We start from the raw sequence: 24,304 nt of genomic DNA, 5'->3' as shown, positions 1-24,304 counted from the left end.
AATGTATCTGGAGGGTGATTTAGTAAATCTGGGGTAGGACACAGTGGGGCCCTGAAAGATGTATTTTGAATTTACGCCCAGGAAACAGCTGCACTCAGTACAGTCTGAAAATAGCTCCCTACATCATTTTCACATGCGCCCCTCTCCTTGATGTTCAGGAGCTCTGCAGTGGGAATGTTGAGTTGAATTTAGTCAAGTGCCTGGCTGAGGAAACCCCTTGCCTTCCACACCCTCCAGAGTTCAAGGACATCCCAATGAGTTACTCCTGGGCAGGACTAGGGGGACGACTTGAGCCAATCTTTTTTTTTTTTTTTAAGATTTATTTTTATTTATTTATGATAGACAGAGAGAGAGAGAGAAAGAGAGAGGCAGAGACACAGGCAGAGGGAGAAGCAGGCTCCATGAAGGGAGCCCAACGTGGGACTCGATCCTGGGACTCCAGGATCGCACCCGGGCCAAAGGCAGGCGCAAAATCACTGAGCCACCCAGGGATCCCCTTGAGCCAATCTTAGACACAGCTCAAATTCCTTCCCACTAGGAAGCTGGACTGTGAACCCCATCATCTCAATTTACACATTGTGTCTTGCTTTACAAGGAAGAGACCAACAAATCCCCCTTTTCTCAGCCTGTCTTCTTCAACCACTGAAGAAGCCAGAAGAAAACTTAGAGATTTATAAACTGCCGACACTCAACTATTTTAATACCAGAAATGTATACACCAGGCTTTTCTGCTTACCTACAAATGGGTAAGGGTGTGTAGTGTGTGAGGGATCCTGGAAATGAGACAGGGTATTTACTGGAGGAGCAGAACAGCATTTCCACAGTATGTGCGTCTAGTCAAGGCTGGTGATGGTGAATTTTTAGTAACGTGCAGCACCATGAACCTTCCTGAGGAGGACTCAACTGTGATGTCACATTCCTATGCTCCTCTGGTTAATGGCCATTGCCTCCCCAGCACCTAGACCATGCCTGGCATCTGGCAGGTGATCAATAAAGAACTAGGTTTCTAACCAGGGTCAGAAGACTGATGACATTCCAGCCTCCCAGAGAAGCACTGACAACTGTGGCCACAGGAACAGTAAACCCTAACCCTGGGGAGGGAATGAGAGCCAAGGGCAAGGGAGAAGAAGGTCTAAGAATTAAGGACTAAGCCAAGGAGGAACAGCTGCAGGGGAACATAGCCATCCCCAGAGGAAGTCAGGAATGGGGAGGCGAAGGAGGAGAAGCAGGTAAGACTGGAAACTGATAACAATAATGAGCCTACGTTTTGTCCTCTGCAATCTCAGACTGGCTTTCCAGTAAAAATAAAGAAATGAATGAATGAATGAATGAATGAAAAGAAAAGGAAAGGAAAGAAAAGGAAAGAAAGAAAGAAAGAAAGAAAGAAAGAAAGAAAGAAAGAAAGAAAGAAAGAAAGAAAGAAAGAAAGAAAAGAAAAGAAAGAAAGAAAGAGAGAAAGAAAGAAAGAGAGAAAGAGAGAGAGAGAAACGGCACTAGGATTGGGAGTCAGAAAAGTTAGCTTCCTAGTTCTTAGCGAACTCTCCCTCTCCCAGGCTTCATTGCCTTCTCTGCAAACGGGGTACGATAGAACTTCACTTGCCCATCACCCATCACACAGGCTGTCAAGGACCCAGGGAGCCACGGCTATTAGAGCATCGCATGAACTACAGAACACGTACGAATGTAGGGAACTGTTCACGCCATTCCTCACGCAGATGATGAAGTTTCTTGGTATCCCACAAGGAGAAGCAGAGCCTGTTCAGACAGTAAGACTGCCCTGGCCACTCCCTCCCCCCGAAAGAACTTCAAACAGAAACATCTATAAAAATGTGGGAACAAAGGTCGTCTTTTTTGCTGGTTGGCAGTTTCCTTATGCTTAATTAGACTTCTGTGGATTTCTGGAAGGAGCATCCAGGAATGCCCCTGCCACATACCTCCTCTGTGCATCCTGAAGAGGGGAAAATAATTTAAGACGGCTGTGGATCTGCCAAGGAACCCACACACATCATTTTTTTTTTCTTAATTTTAAAAATATGATCGTGATGCATGCCTCACTTAAATTTAGTATCCTTACCCTAAAAGTTGTCAAATATTTAAAAATCACATTGATGACTTATCCATTATTCAGATGAAACAAAACCTATCCTGCAGACTGCATTAAAAACAGAGATGTAGGGGCATCTAGGTCGCTCAGTCGGTTAAGCATCTGCCTTTGGCTCAGGTGAAGATCCTGAGGTCCTGGGATGGAGCCTCCCATCCCATCCGGCTCCCAGCTCAGTGAAGAGCTCCCAGCTCAGTGAAGAGTCCGCTTCTCTCTCACCCTCTGCCCCTCCCCCTGCTCATGAGCTCTCTAATAAATAAACAAAATTGTCAAAAATAAAATAAAAACGGGGTCTAATACCAGAACAGATTTACTCTCTTGACATCACAGAAAATGTACCACATTACTTATATACTTCCCTAAGCCTCACTCCTTTCTAATGCACTATATGTCCCACTTCAATATACAACATCCTTCCTTCAACCTCCTCTGTGCATGAATCAGCCTTAAAATCCTAGGGTTCCGGTTAATTCATCCCTTCCTTTTGTGCCCTTATCCCTACCCAACCATAGGCTGCCATGTTCATTTGCAATCTCAAGACAGAATCTCATGTTTTATATAATAAATGGCAGTATTTACTATTTAGAGATGGCTTTTTCTGCTGGGTTTATGGGTGGTTTTTCTTTGGTTTACTGACTGAAAGCACGTGGAGAGAAAGAGCACACTGTACCTCCCAGGGCAAAAAGAAAAAAAAAAAAGAAAAAACAAAGGGAGAGAGAGAAACACACACACACACACACACACACACACACACACACATATTAGCCAACAATGGACATGAAGAAAATTGTTTAGCTCATTTTCCTGATGGTTTGAATTGCAATACCAACGATAACAACAAGAGGTCTTAAAGTAATTAAAAGTTCTACATTTCTTGGGGAGGACATGAAGGCAAGACATCTGCTCCCTAGGGGGATCGGACTTTTCAGCTCAATAAGAATGAAAATACCTAAAACTCCTGGTTGTCTTTAGCTCTCGGTTTGGTTTCATTCTAGGTAGTTACCAGAGGGTTAAGGAGCCTAACCAGTTCACCATAAAAGTTTCATGTATGATCCTATTACTTTTGAATGGCTATCAGTGTTCTTTGCGACTCTCCTTGTTCAAGACTCCTGTCACAGGATATCTGTGCTAACAGCCCTGTGGTACAGGTTGCCAACAAGAAAATTATGATCCTTGTGGCAGTAATGCCGATTTACGCAGCATCAAAATAAATGATTCTTCCTGTTCTCTGCTCTCCATTTTCCCAGGAAAACAAGTTTTAAAAAGAGAGAGAGAAACATGAGAAAATAGAGCTTTGCACCTGCATGCTTAGTGCTGCACTTCCCGCACAAATAACCAAATGGCCATATTTTATTTATAGATGCTCTAAAAGTACAACTGCTTCCAAAGTGCAGGCTAAAACACTTCGCGTTTGGCCTGGAACCACCAAGGAAAGGTACACCAATATATTTTCCTTTGGAAGGCTGACACATAAAAAAGAAAAAAAAAGAAAAAGAAAAAGAAAAAAAAAAAAAGAAAAAGAAAAAGAAAAAGCTTTCTTTCCCGTGTTTAAGCAAACCTTCCAATTCTCTTCCGGCAGAGCACTGTAGTGTGTTTGCTGCTTTAATATCATCATTAATTAAAGAACCAGCTGCCAACTTTAATAGACTGGGAAGGCCACAGAGAAAAGGAATGAATACACAAACTCTTTCTAGACCTTTCTTTTTATTCACCTGGCACGTGGCCCACTACTCTTCATGAAAGAAAAATCAAGCCTTCAATTCTCACTCATAAATGCACATTTATTTAGTTCACAAGGAACAAAAAGATAAGAGAGTCTGAATAACTTGCCTAATATGCAATTATAAAGTATTGACATGCCTACTGTGTGCACTTAGTACATGAATGTGAAAATATCTTGAAGACCTGAAAAGTGCTATTTGGCTGTTGCTAAAAGACACTATATAGAGATACCTAGAATTTTTGTTGTTGGTAAGAGTGTTGCTGAGCCCCAGAAGGAGAGACATCCAACCAGACCATCCATATTCATCTGACCCCTACTCTCCAAACCTTAGGTACAAATTTATCCTGCCCAGGATCATAGTAGAGGTGAAAATCTACCCAGCACAGACACAATCTTACTGCCTCCAAGTACTGTTTACTTGTCTTTGGGACTCTAGACATATGGCAAGCAAGACATCCATAAAAACATGGCCAGAGGGCGCCTGGATGGCTCAGTCAGTTAAGTGTCTGCCTTTGGGTCAGGTCATCATCCCAGAGTCCGAGGTGGAACCCAATGTCCAGCTCCATGCTCAGCAGGGAGTCAGCTTCTTCCTCTGTCCCTACCAATGCTCATGCTGTCTCTCTCTCTTTCTCTCTCTCAAATAAATAAATAAAATCTTAAAAAAAAAAAAAAATGGCCAGAGCCACATTAATGCTAATACCACTTCACTGGCCTAGAAGGGATGGGGGCCCAAAGATGAATAAGACACAGTCCCCGTCCTTGAAGAGCATATACCAGAGGGCAAACAACAAGAACTATAAACAAACCATAGGAAGCAAAGGAAAGAGAGATACTGTTTTTTGAAGGGATTTAGGTGTGGCTTCACAAAGAAAATGGCATTTGTCTGGGCCCTCACAAGAATAGGATTTCAAGGCAGGGTTGAGGGTCAAGACATTCCCAATGGTATTTCCCAAGACACAAACAAAGTAAAATATTTACTATAGCTCAATGAGTTTTCCATAGACATATTAAGTGAACTTCAAGGGATTACTCAGGGCAAAACTAGCTTAAAATATTGAAATAATTAAAATGTGCAATCCTGGAGGCCAGGAGCTAGTCAGAAGCAGGTTCCAACCTTGATTCTGCAAAGGAGTAGCTATGTGAGTTCAGGTGTATTACATAATGCCTCTGATCTCACTTTTTATCTTTGAAAAATGGGGATGATGCCAACACTTTCCACAGACTGATCACTCTCTTGGGATGCCACCACTTCCATGATGGCATTGTTAATACAGTCTGCTATAATCTCACATGGCTTTATCTCCTGGATAGACCAAGTACTCCCTGAGACCCAACTTCTTTGCTTATTTACTCTGAAACAGCCTGCTGCTACTATCAGCAGGCACCCACAGATGCCAAATTCTCTTCCTTTCTATTGAATTTCTTTTTTTTTTTTCTATTGAATTTCTATTCACTATGGAAATTCTTTCCTTTGTACTATAAAGTATACTGTCACTCAAATTCTGAAATATCCCTATTTCAAAATTTGAGTTTCATCTTTTACATTTCAGCATATCTCTATCTCAGTAGGATTTTTTTTCTATGAATAATGTTATAGATTTTAAAAATATATCTATCTCTTTGGGGACCTGGGTATATGAAATGCCAGTAAAAAATCATTCACATTGAGTTCTAAAAATTAAAAAACTTTGAGATCCAAAGACTCAAGTTTTATGTTAACTGAACTTTCATTTCAGCTTTGCTTCCATAATACATCAAGAACACAGAACACAAGAGCTGCCTGGGTGGTGCAACCTGGGTGTCTGACTCTTGGTTTCGGCTTAGGTCGTGATCTCAGGGTTGTGAGATAGAAGTCGGCTTAAAAGACTCTCTATGCGTCTTCCCCACCCCTGCACTTGTACTCTCTCTAAAATAAATAAATAAATCTTAAAAAAAAAAAAAAAAAAAGGAAAGAACACAGAACAACAAACAAAACCCAATTCATCATACAGTTGTTTCATCACAGTAGCTGTGGGACCAACAGCAAAACTATGATACATGAAGGTCCTCACAAAAATGAATACACAGAATAGAGAACCCAGAAATGGGCACTCAACTCTATGGTCAACTAATATTCAACAAATCAGGAAAGAATATCCACTGGAAAAAGGACAGTCTCTTCAATAAATGGTGTTGGGAAAATTGGACAGCCACATGCAGAAGAATGAAACTGGACCATCCTCTTACACCATACACAAAGAAAAACTCAAAATGGTTGAAAAATCTAAATGTGAGACAAGAATCCGTCAAAATTCTTTTTTAAAAAAAATATTTTATTTATTTATTCATGAGAGACACAGAGAGAGGCAGAGACACAGGCAGAGGGAGAAGCAGGCTCCCCATGGGAGCCCTATGCAGGACTTGATCCCAGGACCCTGGGATCACAACCTGAGCCAAAGGCAGATACTCAACCATTGAACCACTCAGACATCCCAAACGTCCAATTCTTGATCTCAGCTCAGGTCTGGATCTCAGGGTCATGAGTTCAAGCCCCATACTGGGCTCCACACTGGGCTTGGAGCCTACTTTAAAAAAAAAAAAAAAAAAGGCAAAGAAACATTACAAGTAACAAGGTGTTTGAGAAAACATACTAGGAAAATTATACAAAGAATGTTGAAAGTAGTGAACCAACATTTCTCTATAAGATTTACCAAAAAAAAGAAGAAAAAGCATAAACTCTGAAGTAAAAGCTCTATTTTGAAGAAACAGTATGACCACATGGAAAGATGAATATAGAAAAGTTCAGGAAAGAAACAAAAAGGAAAAATTCGGCTGTGACAGAAATAGATGCCACATTAAAAACAGTAAAAGAAACAGGCATGGATAAACACCAGATCAGGTGTATGAAGGACAGGCTTCAGGAAATCACAGGAGTTGATTCAAGGATAAGAACACACCTTGCATGGGGCACCTGGGTGGCTCGGTGGCTGAGTGTCAGCCTTTGGCTCAGGTCGGATCCCAGGGTCCTGGGATGGAATCCCACATCCGGCTCCCCACAGGGAGCCCACTTCTCCCTCTGTCTCTCATGAATAAATAAATAAAATCTTAGAAAAAAAGAAAAAAGAGCATGCCTTGCACGTTTGCTGTAAGCTTTCTGGAAAGCAGATAAGAGAGCTACGAGAAGAGACAGTCTTCTCGGACTCATATGATGTACCCATGCAGCTTACTACAAAGAAGACTGACCCAAGGACAAACCCACATACTCAGGAAAATCACAGGGAAATAAAGCCAGAACCTGATAACATCAGGATTCTTTGAATCTCACTGCCCCTGAAGTCCATCCTACCTTCAGACTTTGCAGCTAAGTGAATTAATAAGTTCCTTTTATTTTTAAAATCATTTTGATTCAGTTTTCCATTACTTGGAACTGAAAGCTGCTTGATGAGGTTTAAAAAACTATTTTAAAAAGGCAGAATTTGGGATCCCTGGATGGGTCAGCGGTTTAGCACCTGCCTTTTGCCCAGGGCCTGATCCTGGAGTCCCGGGATTGAGTCCCACGTCGGGCTCCCTACATGGAGCCTGCTTCTCCCTCTGCCTCTCTCTCTCTCTCTCTCTCTTTCTCGGTCTCTCATGAATAAATAAATAAAATCTTTAAAAAAAAAAAAGGCAGAATTTTCATAATTTTAAAATGACATACTGGGAAGCTGAGAAAAAAAAACTGAAAAATTACTCAAAACAATAGGAAACCGTAGTAAAGTGGCTTTTTATAAAGTTAACTTTTATAAAAATCCAGTATGAAAATAATATGTTGTGTGTAGTAGACACAATCTGATGGCTAACTCAAAATACACAGTCAACTCCCTTCTCCTTTATTACCTCCACTAGGGGGGCTAGGAAGCCTAAATACTCTATTCCAGAATTTCTTATAGCTAGGAGTAGCCAGAGAACACAGGCCTGGCCAATGAGACATGAAAACAAGTCTGCTATGAGCTTCTAGGAAAGCTTTTGTTTTTCTTAATAAAAAGGCCAGTTTGGGCTCATGAGAACCCTTTTCCTCCCCTTCCTGAGTTACTGTCTAGAATGTATATGTGATACCTGGAGATATGGCAACCATTTTGTGACCATGATGCAAAAAGCCTGAGAAGGCTACAAAAGAAACTTACCACTGGTTACCTTAGAAAAACTAGGAACTTGAGAGGGGAGAAATTTTCTTCTCTGACTGAATTTTTCTTTTCTCTAAACATTTTATAATCAAAACTGATAAATAATTATTTTGTAACTACAAGAGGAGAGATTGATTACCAAGGAATCATGCAGAGTAGTTAGGAGGTTTTAGACAAGGGACGAGGTCAAAGTTGGGTAAGCAAAAAGCAGGGGTGGGTGGGTAAGTTCAGGCTACCAAAATGACATGAGCCATGAGTTCAGGAAAGGGTTTGGGGTGGCAGAAAGCAGTAGAAAATATACCTGAAAAGATATAAGGGGCCAGAGGATGAAGACCAGGACTATATCAGGCTTGACTCTGCACAGTAACACACAGTAGTGAAGAATCGCCATTGGTTCCTTTTGGAGAGACGGAAGGATTAATATTATAATAAAAACAATGGCTGAAGATCAGTCTAGGATATAGAATAAGCCAAGAAAGAAGCAAAAGGAAAAGGAAGTGAAAATCACAACTAATTCATCCTGCTGAACTCCCAAGTTTCAAAATTAAATTAGCAGTACTTGATAAATACATATATATACATATGTATATGTATATGTATATGTATAAGTACGTGTGTATATACATATATATGTTGGTAAATTATGTTGAAGAATTTGGACAGCTCTGTCATTACGCACTATTTCTTTATGCAACAATATTTCTGAGATTAGCAAAATGATGGGTTTCGTTTTTCTGTGCTAAACACTAACATAAGACAACACATTTGCCATTTCTTTTTCCATTTCCTTTTAAGCATAAATTCCATCTAAACAGCTCCAAAAAGGAGAGTAGCTAGACACAGACCAATCCCTGGAAGGAAGGCTACCAAAGTCCAATCTACGACTTTTGCAGAGAGGTAATAAAAGAGCACGAATTTAGTAATCTGAAGACCTGGATTCTGGTTTCAAGTCTACTTCTAGCTCCCTAAGTCATCCTAAATAAGTCACTTCTTTTTTTTTTTCTTTTTTTAAGATTTTATTTATTTAATCATCAAAGACACGGAGAGAGGGAGAGAGAGAGGCAGAGGCACAGGCAGAGGGAGAGGCAGGCTCCACACAGGGAGCCCGATGTGGGACTCCATCCTGGGTCTCCAGGATCACACCCTGGGCTGAAGGCAGCGCTAAACCGCCAAGCTAAACCGCCAAGCTAAACCGCCAAGCCACCGGGGCTGCCCTCACCTCTTCTTTCTGCACTCTCATTTATAAAACAAAGGGACTGGACCAAAAGTGTGCTATAATCCTTTCCAATTGTAAAACTTTATGAATAGGTTAAACTTAGATCTGGCAGCAATGGCAGCTGAGAACCTGGGGCCAGCACTAGAGGGCTGGGATTGAACAACAGAGTTCGTGTAGTAACAGGTTACCAGTGACACTCAGAACACACATCATTCCAGTTGGCTACGTAAGACTTCCTGAATACTGAAGAAGTCCTACCCTTAGGAACCTGTATGACCCAGTTCACATTTATCTTGGATATGGAGATCTTAATAGCTATAGTTATATATTATACATAACATACATAAGACTGTTGAAAATTTTGTATATAATTAGTTGATAGTACAAAGAGTAAAAATTCACCCAGACTACCATCATCTTAATGTATAATTGGTTTTCATTTTTTTATACCTGTTCTTTCTCTTCCATTTCTTTAATATAGTAAGAAAACATAGTATGTGCATGTAATAAAGTATTATTCGGCCTTAAAAAGGGAGGAAATCCCGCCATATGCTACATGGATGGACCTGGAGGACATTGTGCTAAGTGAAGTAAGCCAGTCACAGAGGGACAAATACCATATGATTCCACTTACATGAGGAATCTAAAACAGTCAAACTCATGGAAAGAGTAGAAGTTGGTGGCCAAGGGCCAGGTGAAGGGGGAAACGGGGAGTGGCTGTTCAACAAGTATCCAGTGTCAGTTCTATAAGATGAGTAAATTCTAGAGCTCTGTTGTACAACATGGTGCCTTGTAGTTAATAATACTGTTCCGGGGGCGCCTGGGTGGCTCAGTCAGTTAAGTGTCTGCCTTTGGCTCAGGTCATGATCCCAGGGTCCTGGGATGGAGCCCCGCATTGGACTACCTGCTCAGAGGGGAGTCTGCTTCTCCCTCTCCCTCTGGCTGTCGCTCCCCCTGCTTATGTTCTCTCTCTTTCTGTCAAATAAATAAATAAAATATTTAATAACAATAATAATAATAATCCGTGCACTTAAAAATGTGTTAAAGGAGAGGGTGTCTGGGTGGCTCTGTCAGTTAAGCGTCTAACACTTGGTCATGGTCTCAGGGACATGATCTCAGGGACACGAGGTCATGATCTCAGGGACACGAGGGTCATGCCCCAAATTGGGCTCAGCACTCAGCAGGGAGTCTGCTTGAGATTCTCTCTCTGTCCCTCCCCCAGTTTATGCATGCTTAATCTCTAAATAAATAAGTAATCTTTTTAAAAATGTGTTAAGAGGGTAGGTTGCATGATGACTGTTGTTACTACAATTGAAAAAAAAAAACCTACTGAAGACTGTTATTCACGATCACATTTTTTGCGTTTATACACACTGCTGTGGTAAGTCATCTAGCAAATAAATTTGTATGCCTTTAGGTGAAAAGGCCAGGTAGATAAATTGCAGAAATCATATATTCAGTCTTACAGTCAGGGTTTTCTTTATATCATCAATGTCTTAGAAATGGATTGTTTTTTTTCATTGTTAATTAAATTAATACAATGATTTAATTTTTGCGCTGAGGTATTCTCTTTTGTAAATCTACATCCTCAAGTACCTTAATATTTTTTTATTTTTTTAAAGAAATTTTTGGGTTGGAGAGAATGTTTATAGCACTGGGATGCGACCCATGCACATGTAAGTAGTCGGGTGATAGCTGGAATACAGCCAAGTTGTGGCTGCACAGATATCAGAAGTCTCAATAGAAAACCATTTAAAATTGTTTTAACTAAATGGTAGGAAACAGACTTAAATGTTTAAGTATTTAGTTTGAGCATTTCCCTGACCAATAAATAAAGCCAAAGCATCTCAGATTTGGAAAGGATCTGGGGGCTACCTAAATATCACCTCCTCACTAGAGTTGAAGAAGTCACTATACAAAAGATCAGTGGGGGCAGCCCCGGTGGTGCAGCGGTTTAGCGCCACCTGCAGCCTGGGGTGTGATCCTGGAGATCCAGGATAGAGTCCCACATTGAGCTCCTTGCATGGAGCCTGCTTCTCCCTCTGCCTGTGTCTCTGTCTCTGTCTCTCTCTCTCTCTCTGTGTGTCTCTCATGAATAAATAAATAAAATCTTAAAAAAAAAAAAAAAAAGATCAGTGGATGGTGCCCCTACCCCACCCCACTCCTTAGCTCTAGCTGTTGAGGACTCAGGACTCAGCATTTCACCTGTGAGCCTTTTATTCCATTCCTAGGCAACTCCTACTGTTAGACATTTCTTATTTCCAGCAAACTGAAATCAATTCCTGTAATTTCTACCCACAAATCCCAGTTAGACCCACTAGAACAGCACTGGATAAACCTAATCCCTGACCTAAAACAAGAATATTTGTCATGTAGAAACTAGCTCTTCTGTCTCACCTTAGACCTCTCTCTGTATTAATTAACCCTAGTTCCTTCAACACGTATCTCAGTCTTAACCACAAATCATTCTGCTCCACTTCCTTCTTCCTGGGAATGGAGTTTGTTACTGACTCTCTTTTAAAAAATGGTATACAACTGAACACCGTATTTCAGGAAAGGACTGGCCAACAGAACAGATTACTGCTTCCTATGGTCTGATTCTTCCATACTAGTGAGACTTTACTTTCTTCTGTTTCTTCCATTTTAGATTATGTCCCCTCAATTCCCTCCTTTAGATTCCTTGCTGTTTGCTCCCAGGAGGAAGTGAAATAAACCAAAACAAAGCAAAAACAAAACAAAGACACCACAAAGCATGACATACTATTCGCTAGGTAGGTTTCAAAAGGTCTCTGAGAAAAATTACAACTGGTAGGACCTGTCTGAACAGAGAAATCCTATGCATCAGAATCCAAAGAATAAATTACCTAATAATTGAAATTCTATTTGCTCGTGTATTTTTGCCAAGTACAACTATGGTACAATCACATTTAGAAACAGACTCCTTTAAATTGCTATTATCTCATCAAGATAAACATTTTAACTCCTTGACAATTTAAAATGCCTAAATAGCAAAACTCAGTGACACAAGGCATACACAGGCTTAACAATTCAGGGTAGGTACAAGAAGCAATTACAGCAGACTCCTATTTATTTGAAGTTTGGGAGAAACAGAATATTAATTAAAAGCTCTGGTTAACTGAGTTACCCCTTTAAACAATTACTTTTCAATTACTTGGAAGACAGTCATGGAACAATTATTTAAATAAACATTCAGAGCAGAGCACATGTAGAACTACAGTTCAGCCTTCCTCTGACGTCCCTGAAGGCTTCAAGCCAGATCATCAATAGGAATATCAAGTATTTTGGGCTAGGGCTATGTATAAAGCAGGTAATGAGCTCACAACAATTTATACTAATAATTAGTAATCATCTATCCCAATTTTCTAAGACAATCCCAACCGTACATATTTTTTCCAGTATAGGCAATTCCTTTAAAATACAGCCAACTAGATAGAGATGCTCTACCTTAGTAATTCTCTACCTTAGCAGTAATACCCATATAACATATTCACAAATTAAAAAAAAATTGTGAAGTGTCTTAGTATTTTACTTGAAAAATGATTATACCTCTCACATATCTAACAAAGCGCCTTAAAAAAAAAAACTCCCTAACACAGAAACACACACACACATATATATATACAAAAATACTCATAACTGCATTGTTTATAATAAAAAACTAAAAATAATTGGAAATTATAAACTAACAAAATAAGTTACAGTAAATCTATAATGAGGTAGGGGGCACCTGAATGGCTCAGTAGGTTAAAGTTAAGTGTCCAACTCTTGGTTTTGGCTCAGGTTGTGATCCCAGGGTCATAACGTCGAGCCCTACATCAGGCTGCACGCTGGGCATGGAGCCTGCTTAAGATTCTCTCTCTCTCTCTCTCTCTGCCTCTCCTGCTCACACTCTCTCTCTAAAAAGTAAAATAAAAAATAAAAGCTTAAAACAAAATTTTTTTTTTAAATTTTTTAATTAAAAAATAAAATGCTATAGAACTACATTTAGTGATATAGACAAATGTTCACAATAATTCTAAGTGAAAAAAGTAAGCAATACATATGGTTTTGCTTCAGTTTGGTTTTTTTTTTTTTTTTAAGATTTTATTTATCTATTCATGAGAGACACACAGAGAGAGAGAGAGAGGCAGAGACACAGGCAGAGGGAGAAGCAGGCTCCATGCAAGGAGCCCGATGTGGGACTCGATCCCGGGTCTCCAGGATCACGCCCTGGGCTGCAGGCGGCGCTAAACCGCTGAGCCACCGGGCTGCCCTCAGTTTGGTTTTTATGTGTGATTCCACTTTTGTTTTATACACATAGTATATATAAAAAATTGTATATCTAGGGGATCCCTGGGTGGCTCAGCAGTTTGGCACCTGCCTTCGGCCCGGGGCATGATCCTGGAGTCTCGGGATGGAGTCTCGTGTCGGGCTCCCTGCATGGAGCCTGCTTCTCCCTCTGCCTGTGTCTCTGCCTCTCTCTTTCTCTCTCTCTCTTTCTCTCTCTCAGTCTCTCATGAATAAATAAATAAAATCTTTTTAAAAAATTGTATATCTAGCTAACAATACATAAATATTATATATTATTTTATTTTTGTGATATGTTATCTATTTGTACAAAAAATTGTTTGAAGCCTATATACTAAAACTAGTAAGTCATCTTGTGGGCAGAAGGGAGGACTTCAGATAGTTTTTGTTAATTGTTTTATATATATTTTCTAATTTTTAACAAATAAGCAAAAAAGCAAATGATCATAAGCTTATATCATTTTTTACATCTCTACTATTGGTTTATTTTCTGTCATTTGTCTCTCTCTCAGGAGTCACAGAAGTTTATTGCATAGGGGCACTTTGGTGGCTCCCGTGGTTGAGAGTCTGCCTTTGGCTCAGGGTGTGATCCCGGGGTCCTGGGTCCTGGGATCGAGTCCTGTATCAGGCTCCCCACAGGGAGCCTGCTTCTCCTTCTACCTGTGTCTCTGCTTCTCTCTTTGATGAATAACTAAATAAAATCTTTAAAAATTAATTAAATAAAATAAAAAATCTCTGAAGATATGCATACCCTGTGTATCTACACATACACATGCACACACACAGAGTCATTTGTAAAAACAAAAAAACAAAAAACTCCTCCAAGGGTTTCTGATATGCCCTAGAGGTAAAATGCTTTCCATATAAAAGAGACACTAGTCTAGACTTTGGTGAGAGAGGCAGACTTGTCAAGAATTATTACTGGAAACAATTGCCTCAAAGAGAACATAGTTCTCACCAGAAATAACTAGAAAAGAATAGATGTTAACCCTTGAGATTTGTCCAAAATGACAGTCTACCAGCCCCAAATGCCTACAAGTCATAGAATTCTCTTTCTCAGAAAATAAAACAAATAAATAAATAAATAAATAAATAAATAAATAAATAAATAAATAAAAATAAAATAAAATAAAATAAAAAAGAAAAGAAAACCGACACCTTAATTAGCCCAAGTGTGTTCCCATTCTCTTTTTCCTCCAAGCACGGCAGCATCTTCCCACATTTCTTACAGGACATACGTAGCACCTTTTGGAGATTTTGTAGTCACTACTGGAGATTTCCTTTAATGTCACTAGTTAATTTTTGTATAAATTTGATTAATTCCAAAATAAAGTTCCAAACAATGCTTACCAAAATGGAAGAGATGTCTTTACTTTAAAAATTTCACCATATTCAAATCCCAACATGCCTCATGCACCTCTAACTTTGCCAAAGCCAATTTACACCATGCTACCAGCCCACGACCTAGAGATGAGTAACTTCTGAGTGGGCAGAGGGAGCTGGCCAAGCAGCTGTGGAGGAAGGAGATCCTTTACCAGCTCGCTCCTCTATAAAGAAAGGCAAGTCCTGTCCATGCATGAAGGTGACTAATAAAGTCTGTAACAGAATACCACCAAGTCTGGGGAAGGATAAGCTGGCATTCAGTACATATTTATTGATCACCTACCATGTGCTGGCACCATAGTAAGCTCTGGAGATTCTATAGTGGATAAAATAAGACAAAAATTCTGCTTTCACTGATTGTACATTCCACTGTATGTGAGAGACAATTTAGATAAAAATACAACAGAAGGGGCAGCCCGGGTGGCTCAGCGGTTTTAGCGCCGCCTTCAGTCCAGGGTGTGATCCTGGAGACCCGGGATCAAGTCCCATGTTGGGCTTCCTGCATGGAGCCTCTTCTCCCTCTGCCTGTGTCTCTGCCTCTCTCTCTCTCTCTGTGTCTCTCATGAATAAATAAAATCTTAAAATAAAATAAAACAGAAATGTGCAGTCAAGTCATAGATGGGGAACAGGCAGGGGATAGGAGGACTGCTCTGAGAAGATTCATTTGAGTGAAGATACAAAGGAAGGGAAGGAACAATCCATGAGGATACCTGAAGGAAAATCATTCTGTGCTGAAGGAACAGCAAGTGCAAAGGTCCTGAGATGGGGCAGAGGGCGGGGGCATGCTTCCAGGAGTCGTGAGGAGGCCAGCTTGCCTCAGAAGTTATAAAAGAACATCAGCTCTTATCTCAGCATGAGAGGGAAAGCCACTGGAAGATTTTTTAACAAAGGAGTGACATAATCTGATTTACATTTTTTTTAAAGTAAGCTCTGTCCAACATGGGACTTGAACTGAACCAGGAGATCATGTTAGTTGCATGTGCTATTGAGTGAGCCGTCCAGGCACTCGGATCCAATTTACACTTTTAAAGAATCACTCTAGCAATAGAGTTGAGAACAGATGGAAAGTGGATAGTTAGTAGTTGACAGCAGCTAGGGAGCTTCTGTGGCATTCAGGCAAGAGGTGAGTGTCTGTGGTCTAGGGTGGTAGCAATGATGATGGCGAAAAGTGGTCAGATTTGGGATACATCTGAAGGTAGATGAAACACAATTTGCTGGTGGGTAGTTTGTGAGAAAAAGACTATCAAGAATGACTCTAAGCATTTTGGCCTCCAAATAAAACTGTTAAATGTATATTTGGTAGAACTACTGCTGAAACACTGAAATCGGACTTGGAATCCAGAGCCAAGGAGACCATAAGCTATGACAGGTCTTCTACAGAGACCTATAAACCTATAGGCTTCTAAGGCTCCATAAAACACTCAACTTAAGAATAAATTCAACTGGGGCAGCCCCGGTGGCGCAGCGGTTTAGCGCCGCCCGTGGCCCGGGGTGTGATCCTGGGGACCCAGGATCAGGTCCCGCATCGGGCTTCCAGCGTAGGGCTTGCTTCTCCCTCTGCCTGTGTCTCTGCCTCTCTCTCTCTCTCTCTCTCTCTGGGCCTCTCATGAATAAATAAATAAAATCTTAAAAAAAAAAAAAAGAATAAATTCAACTGCAATAATTAGCCACTTACAAAATGTTAATGCTACCATAGTTTTACTGTCTTACTTATTTACTTATTTGCACTCTAGTCTTTGTAGAGGTAGGTATATATTTTTAAGAAATGTATTTGCTCTCATAAATCACTAATAATACATTCTTTAGTTCTCAGTCTTAGTAACTTCTCTGCAGCAAAAACTACTAACTCCCCTTGGTGGAAGAAGTTCCTCTCCCTACCTCTGCGATGTTCTCCTGCCTTCCTGATTCCTTCCCTAATTTCATTTTCTCATTCAACACACCTTGATGCTGATCTTCTGCAAAGTGCCATCCTCCTTTATTTCTTCTTCTGTCTCAACAGCCTTTCACTCTACAATTTTAAATCAATTCACACATCAATCCCTTGAGAGGAAAAAGCACACAGATTTCCATCTCTAGCCTGACTCTCTTTGGACCACAGTTTGCTATTTCAAATGGCATCCCTAACAGTTGTGCTTCATCTCCTGCAGACTCTCAAATCCACAAAGTCCTAAACTAAAGTTCTAATCCTCACTGTTCTCACTGGCTGAAGCCAGGAGGCCGTGACTTTGAAAGACAGGCTGTACAGCTTGGGCCTCTTTTCTAGATAATACAGAACAAAATAAGACTGGTGAGTCTCCTGATAATCTTTCCTTATCTTTTTCCCTGAATTTACATAACATGTTATCTGTCTTGTTTTTATGGTATAATGTCACATTGTACCTGATATAAAGATAAAAAGTGATATAGCCTATTTATTTACTGATATATACTATACACATACACATACTACAATATATACTATTTGCCATTAATCTACTTGCTTTATCTTCCCTATTAGACTATGTAATCATTTAGGACCTATTTGATTCACTTTATATAATTTCTTTTTTAATTTTTTTAATTTTTTTATTCATGAGAGACAGAGAGAGAGAGAGAGAATGACAGAGACACAGGCAGAGGGAGAAGTAGGCTCCACGCAGGGAGCCTGACATGGGACTCAATCCTGGGTCTCCAGGATCAGGCCCCAGGCCGAAGGCAGCGCTAAACCGCTGAGCCACCTGGGCTGCTCATCACTTTATATATCCTGTATAGTACCAGGTGCACATAGACTTTATGCACCACATTTTCACAAAAAAGGGCCCCAATATTTGTTGTATCACAAACAGATGTGAAAGATAATGAAAAGTGACCAAACGTCAAAGCCAGCTCATTAATAATTTTTTCAAAAGGCATTTCCTTTTAAACTGTCTAGATACCATTACCACCTGGACTGCATTGTCTTCATTATGCAATTGAAGGTTCCTTCCAAATAGAGAACTCTTCTGAAATATTTCATGAGGGTCTCAAATTCCTACCTTTAAGCCACAGGAAACAACCCATTTCTTTAAAATATAAACAGAAACAAGTGAACAACAACAAAAAAGAGCAAAATTAAAAGTATATTTTTGAAGGGAGAGAGAATTTTAAACATCAAAACAGCTTTAGTCTCATCTTCTGAATCCAAAATATGGCCTCTTCAATTTCCAAATGCACCATGCTTACTACTGTTCCTGGAAACCTCATTAAAAGGATCAGATCCATTGCATCAGATCCTTGCTACTGAAGTGAGGCACCAGCACTACCAGCAACACCTGGGAGTTTGTCAGAAAAGGAAACTGATGGACCCTCCCCAACCTACTGAAGCAGACAAAGTCTTTAGGTAAAACGCTGGAAGGATGGCTCTGCGTTACATCTTGAAAACAATCCTCAAAATGTCATCTCTCATCTAAAACCTTCAAAGGCCACAAGATACAGTACAAACACCTTAACAAAAAGTGAAGGATTTTCATAATGTAATTGCAACCACCTCCCCATTATATCAATAAACATGTGCTGACTGCCTGATATATGCCAGGTACTCCTGCAGGTAGCAAGGATGTACCTGATGTCCCTATTCTCAAGGAGCTTAGCTTCCCATGGGGTAAAGTGCCCCACCCCCCATGTTCTGGTCATATTACCTAGGCACCCTTCTCCAAATGTATCTGTGCGTTTTACTGACTTCATGCCAGGGTTCATTCTGTTCCCTTTATTTAGAATTTCTTTTTTCTGTAAAAACTCCTTTCAATTCAAAGACTATTGGTAAAACCACTTCCACCCATCCCATGGCCTGTGTCCTTGACTAAATATCAACCAGATTGAAATAATCTCTTCTTTGGGCTTCCACTGATCCTCTAACACAGTGAGGATTGCATCCCTAAACCGTGATTCATATTTAAACATCTCTTTCTCCTCCACTGGGCAGCGTGTACCTTAAGGGCAGGACCATATATTACTCATCTTTGTAGCCTTAGCACCTAACACATGGCTTGAAATAAATAAACACTTAATTAAATGTTTTTCAAAACGCAACTCAGACACAGAATATTGTCTTTGTTTAAAGCTCTTCTTTGAAAATTTTTACATTTTCCTCTAGTTTATCATCTTTTTTTTTTTTCAAAATGACATTAAATGACAAAAAATATTCTTTGAAGACATCATTAGAATTTTAGGAAACAGGGACACCTGGGTGGCTCAGTGGATGTGCATCTGCCTTCAGCTCAGAGTGTGATCCTGGGATCCCAGGATGGAGTCCCCCAACGGGCTCCCCGCAGGGAGCCTGCTTCTCTCTGTGTGTCTCTGCCTCTCTCTCTGTGTCTCTCATGAATAAATAAAATCTTAAAAAAAAAAAAAGAATTTTAGGAAACATCTAGCCATTTAAACAACTGATGCAAATTAAAGGGGTGATTAAAATAGCTATTCCAAAAAAAGGTAAATATTAATAAAACTGATTATTTTGGTGTATTTCATAAACTCTTCCCTAAGGCAACTCCAAAAACATCTTGAACTATGACAGTATTGCTGTAATATTTTTATCCTGGAGTAATGGTTAGAACAACATTCTTTGACTGTATCAATTTGGCATAATTCTTTGAGACTAGAATCCTGCTTCCAGAAGGTATGACTTCCATTAAGAAGACCACAGTGGGCAGCCCAGGTGGCTCAGAGGTTTAGCACTGCCTTCGGCCAAGGGCGTGATCCTGGAGACCTGGGATCTGGTCCCACGTCGTTATCCCTGCGTGGAGCCTGCTTCTCCCTCTGCCTGTGGCTCTGCCTCTCTCTCTCTCTCTCTCTCTGTGTCTTTCATGAATAAATAAATTAATAAAATCTTAAAAAAAAAAAAAAAAGAACTTTTCTGGCGACCTGTGCACGCTGTGCACGCTGACTGGGAGTCAGTCTCCTCCCTTATCCTACACCATGTCAAGGACATCGTGCTGAGACAGGTGGAGGGAAGACAAAGTAGCAACAGCAGGAGTCCCTGTCCTTAAGAAGATTATACTCTGGTCTCCAGCACAAATGGTGTTTTCAGGAAGTAATGAGCCATTTAGACAAACCTACCGAACTTTTCTTTGCAAGAAAAGCACTGTGTTACAATTTTGCTAAGTTAATTAAGAAAATGTGAAAAAAAATTTAAAAAGTGGTAATTACATGAGGTGATAGATGTGTTAATTCACTTAATTGTGGTAATAACTTCACAATGTGTACATGTATCAAATCATTTAGAGTGTTATACACTCTAAATATATACAATTTTACTTGCCAATTATAGCTCACTATAGCTGGGGGGAAAAAACTGAGACTCCTCCCTCTCCCTACTCCCCAAAAAGAAAGAAAATATAAAAATACATGTTTACCATGGGGTAGAGAACTGCGCTTCTCAAATTTCAGCGTGCACATGACTCACTGGGAGATCTGGGCACAATGCATCTCCATCGGTCCCTCTGCTGTGAGGACATGAAGGCATTTCTAACCAGCTCCCAGGTGACCCCACAGACCACAGTTGAGCAGCAAAGAGGGAGAGAATATATTCTCTGCAGCAATGTGCTTCCTAAAGGAGCTGATTTGAGAATATATCATCTAAAAATTCATTTTTTAAAGATTTTATTTATTTATTCATAGACACACACACGCACACACACACACACAGGCAGAGACAGGAAGAGGGAGAAGCAGGCTCCATGCAGGGAGCCCGATGTGGGACTCGATCCCGGGTCCCCAGGATCACACCCCAGGCTGCAGGAGATGCTAAACCACTGCACCACGGGGGCTGCCCTAAAAATTCACTTTTTAAAAAAAATCTCAACTGGGAAAATTCCACAAAGCCAGGCCCTGGCTCAAAGCCCAGGATCCCAGCCACACGCCTCTTAAAAATAGGTTTTCAAAATGCCTAGCATTTTTTCAAAAAGAATAGGATATTTGGCTAAAATTCTAGCAAAGCTCTTGATACCCATACAATTATTATTTTATTAACTTCATCCTTGTTTCAATTTTCACTTACTGCTTACTCTGCCATTAAAATGGGTCACAAAATTTCCAAATCTCTACTGTTCTTGCTTGCCAGGTAGATAAAATGCCTTTTGCCATCTGCTTATCTCCTACAAAGCAGAGGACTTTTTCCTGGCAAGTTTTCTAAATTCTTTTGTTTTTGTTTTTTATTTCAGCTTTTTTGAGGTATAACCAACATATAAAATTATAAGATATGTTTTAAGTGTACATCCTGGTGCTTTGATATACATATATATTGTGAAAGGATTTCCCCTATCTAGTTAATTAACATATCCATTGTCCTACTTGTTTACTTCTTTACTTAGGTGAGAACATTCAGCTTGTCTTAGCAAACTCAATTTTACAATACAGTGTTACCGACTCTTGTCATCATGTTTTACATTACAGCCTCAGACCTTATTTGTTTAATAGCTGAAAGTTTGAACCCTTTCACCAACCTCTCCCTCTTTCTCTAAATTCTTCAAGATTCCCAATGGCACATAGTATCATGCCGCAAAGTAATGGAATTAGGAAGCCAAGAACTTTTGGACTTTCTGAAAGTTTGTGGTTACTTCGAATCATCATCCCAGAGAAAGGGCAATTAGGAGTCCTCTTTGCAAAGCACAAACTCTATTTAACAAAACCAGAATTTAAGTACAGAAGGTCAACTTTGAATGAATCCAGGGTGCAAAGATATTTTCAGACACCCAGGAAGTAACTTGACTTTCTAAGACTGTGCTCTCAGAATTAAAATAGCTCAAGAAGAAAGCATATGCTTCTGTTTAGTGTTTTTCCCCCGTTGTAAATTCTACTTTCCTATTATTTTCTTATTTTTTTAAAGACTTATTTACTTATATTGGGGGGAGGACAGAAGGAGAGCATGGAACCCAACGTGGGGCTCAAGCTCACGATCCTGAGATCATGACCTGAGCCAAAACCAAGAATTAGATGCTTAACCAACTGAGTTACCCAGGCACCTCTATTTTCTTATTTTAAAAACAATATTCATTCTCTATCTTATTCACTATCTCTGGAGCAATATCCTCAGCAAATTCTCACAATTCCCGTAAGTCTTGCAGCACAGGCACAGGTTTGCAAGTCAAAACTTGTGCAAACATCACCTGTCAAACTTCTGTAAGGTAAATGACACGTGCATCCTCTGATCTCTAGTCATCATTCCTTGCTGAGACTTTGCTAAAATTCTTAGCACAGCAAGAGAGACTTTCAAACAGCTTTCTCTAGGCTCCTCATTTTACAGGTGAGGACACAGAACCGAAGACATTGAGTGACTCACTCAAAGCCACACTGCTACTGAAATTGAGTCTTCTGGGTTCCTCATCTGTGCATTTTTAAATACTTCACAGGGAGGCAGAGGCAGCCAACTTTGAGAAATAAAAGCTATCTGTATACATTTAAAGAAGTTACCAACTTCTTTAAAGTTAGAAGTTAATAGCAACAACAAAAAATTCTATGAAAGGAAAAAGGAAAAAAGAGAAGGCTGAACTCTTTGCCTTAACTGAAAAATAAAGGGCAGACATCACACGGAATACTTAGGCCAGTTACTCACAGAACTGAATATAAAACAGCAAGCTCTCCCTCATCTGTTCTCCCAGGCCAGGTTCCACAGCAAGTCTCTGCTATTCAGCAAAGGGAGGAAATCTGTTCTTGTGGAGGACGATTGAGCAAGCAGAGCAAGAGACAATCAGTGAAGGATCATTCATAACTACAAGAATTCAAAATGAATTTCTCAGAAAAACTTAAGAGTATGCAACTAACTTTTCAACATGTGAACAAAGACCACTAAACTTCAGTCAAGATATTCATCTATTATTTAATTAAATACTTCTATTTTATACTGGAGTCAATCAAAAGAAGCATCCCAGACTGAAGAAAGTTGAAAGCTCCATCTAGCTCCATGAGAGAAAGGTTTCTGGATTGTTCTCCTTGTTGTGTCCTAGTGCCTAGAAGAGGGACAAATAGGAGAACAGATGCTCCACACATAACTGAATGAGTGAATCAAAGGGAAAAAGAAAAGCAAGTTGCAGGACACAAAGAGATGCATTAAATCCACTGGGATGGCCGCTTATCGGAAAATGGGGATACAATGTAATATAGATAAGCCAGAGCTGCCAGAGCTGAACTTTTTATGGATCAAAGAGATAATAAGACTTGATTTGAGGTTCAGCCAACGAAAAGAGAAAAACATTGAGGGAGATAGGAAAAGGTTGGGATAGAGAAGAATGCTTAGCTTTTAGCCATTAGCAACACACTCTACCTTCAGAGACCTCAACAAAACAAGCTGAGAGGCCAACACCTGCCTTTAGGTTCTTAGGTCCCCCCACTGAAATGACAAATATTTACCAGTAAGCATAATTAAACAGGAAGTCCAATTCCAAATAATAACTATTAGTTTGGAAAGAAGGAATCTGGGAATCCCATTTTTCTAGATCCTAACCAAAAAAGAAAAAGTATACATTTTCAGATTAACCTCAATTAACCTGAGGATGAAAACAAATAATCTTACAGCAATCAAAAAACAACATGGTAGGGCAGCCCTGGTGGCTCAGCAGTTTAGTGCCGCCTTCAGCCCAGGGTGTGATCCTAGAGTCCCGGGATTGAGTCCCACATTGGGCTCCTTGCATGGACCCTGCCTCTCCCTCTGCCCCTCTCTCTCTCTCTCTCTCTCTCTCTGTGTGTCGCTCATGAATAAATAAGTAAAATCTTTAAAAATAAAAGAAAAATTAAAAAATTAAAAAAAAGAAAGGTAAGGGCTTAAAAATAAGTTAAATGTATTCCTTATTTTTATGCTTTTTGTAAAGAGATCTTCAGGTATTCTGATTCTAACTACATTTACTTTTTTTAACTGAAATATAATTAACACATAACTATGTTAGTTTCAGGCGTGTAACACAATGATGCAACATTTGTATGAACTGTAAAATGATCACAATAGGTCTAGTTAACAGCTATCACCACACAATTACAATGTATTCTGATGAGAATTTTAAACATCTACTCTCAGCAACATTCAAATATACAGTATTGTTAACCATAGTCACCAGGCTGTACATTACATCCCTGGACTTACTTATTTTATAATTGGAAGTTTGTACCTTTTGACAAACTTTACTCATTTCACCTGCTATGCTCCTCCCTGCCTCTGGCAACCACCAATCAATATGTTCTCTGTACCTATGAATTTGGGTTTTTATTTAATTTTTTAAAAATTTTTAAATGTTTTTATTTGATAGAGAATGAGTGAGAGAGAGAGAGAAAGAGAGAGAATGTAAGTGTGAAGTGGGGAGTGGGGAAGTGGGGAGCAGAGGAAGAAGCAGACTCCTCACTAAGCAGGGAGCCCGATTTGGGGCTGGATCCCAGGACTCCAGGATCATGACCCAAGCTGAAGGCAGATGCTCAATCAACTGAGCTAC

At 39.8% G+C, this 24,304-nt stretch overlaps 1 protein-coding gene across 6 annotated transcripts in view; it reads right to left on the bottom strand.

Annotated features, from left to right (window-relative positions):
* The window catches only part of VGLL4 (vestigial like family member 4), a 162,492-nt gene that overhangs the window by 97,826 nt on the left and 40,362 nt on the right, over positions 1-24,304 (bottom strand). The window contains exon 1 of one of the 6 annotated variants that reach the window (XM_072785133.1): positions 22,441-22,573. The exons of the other annotated variants lie outside the window; for them this stretch is intronic. Within the exon in view, the coding sequence (XP_072641234.1) occupies positions 22,441-22,474 (34 nt within the window). The 5' untranslated portion in view covers positions 22,475-22,573. Of the gene's footprint in view, positions 1-22,440; positions 22,574-24,304 lie in introns of those variants that run through there. 6 annotated transcript variants of the gene reach the window in all.

This window comes from Canis lupus, chromosome 19 (assembly GCF_048164855.1).
Source record: "Canis lupus baileyi chromosome 19, mCanLup2.hap1, whole genome shotgun sequence".
In the NCBI taxonomy this organism is placed as follows: Eukaryota; Metazoa; Chordata; class Mammalia; order Carnivora; family Canidae; genus Canis; species Canis lupus.
The sequence above is the reverse complement of the archived record's forward strand: the minus strand, read 5'-3'. Positions and strand labels throughout refer to the sequence as shown.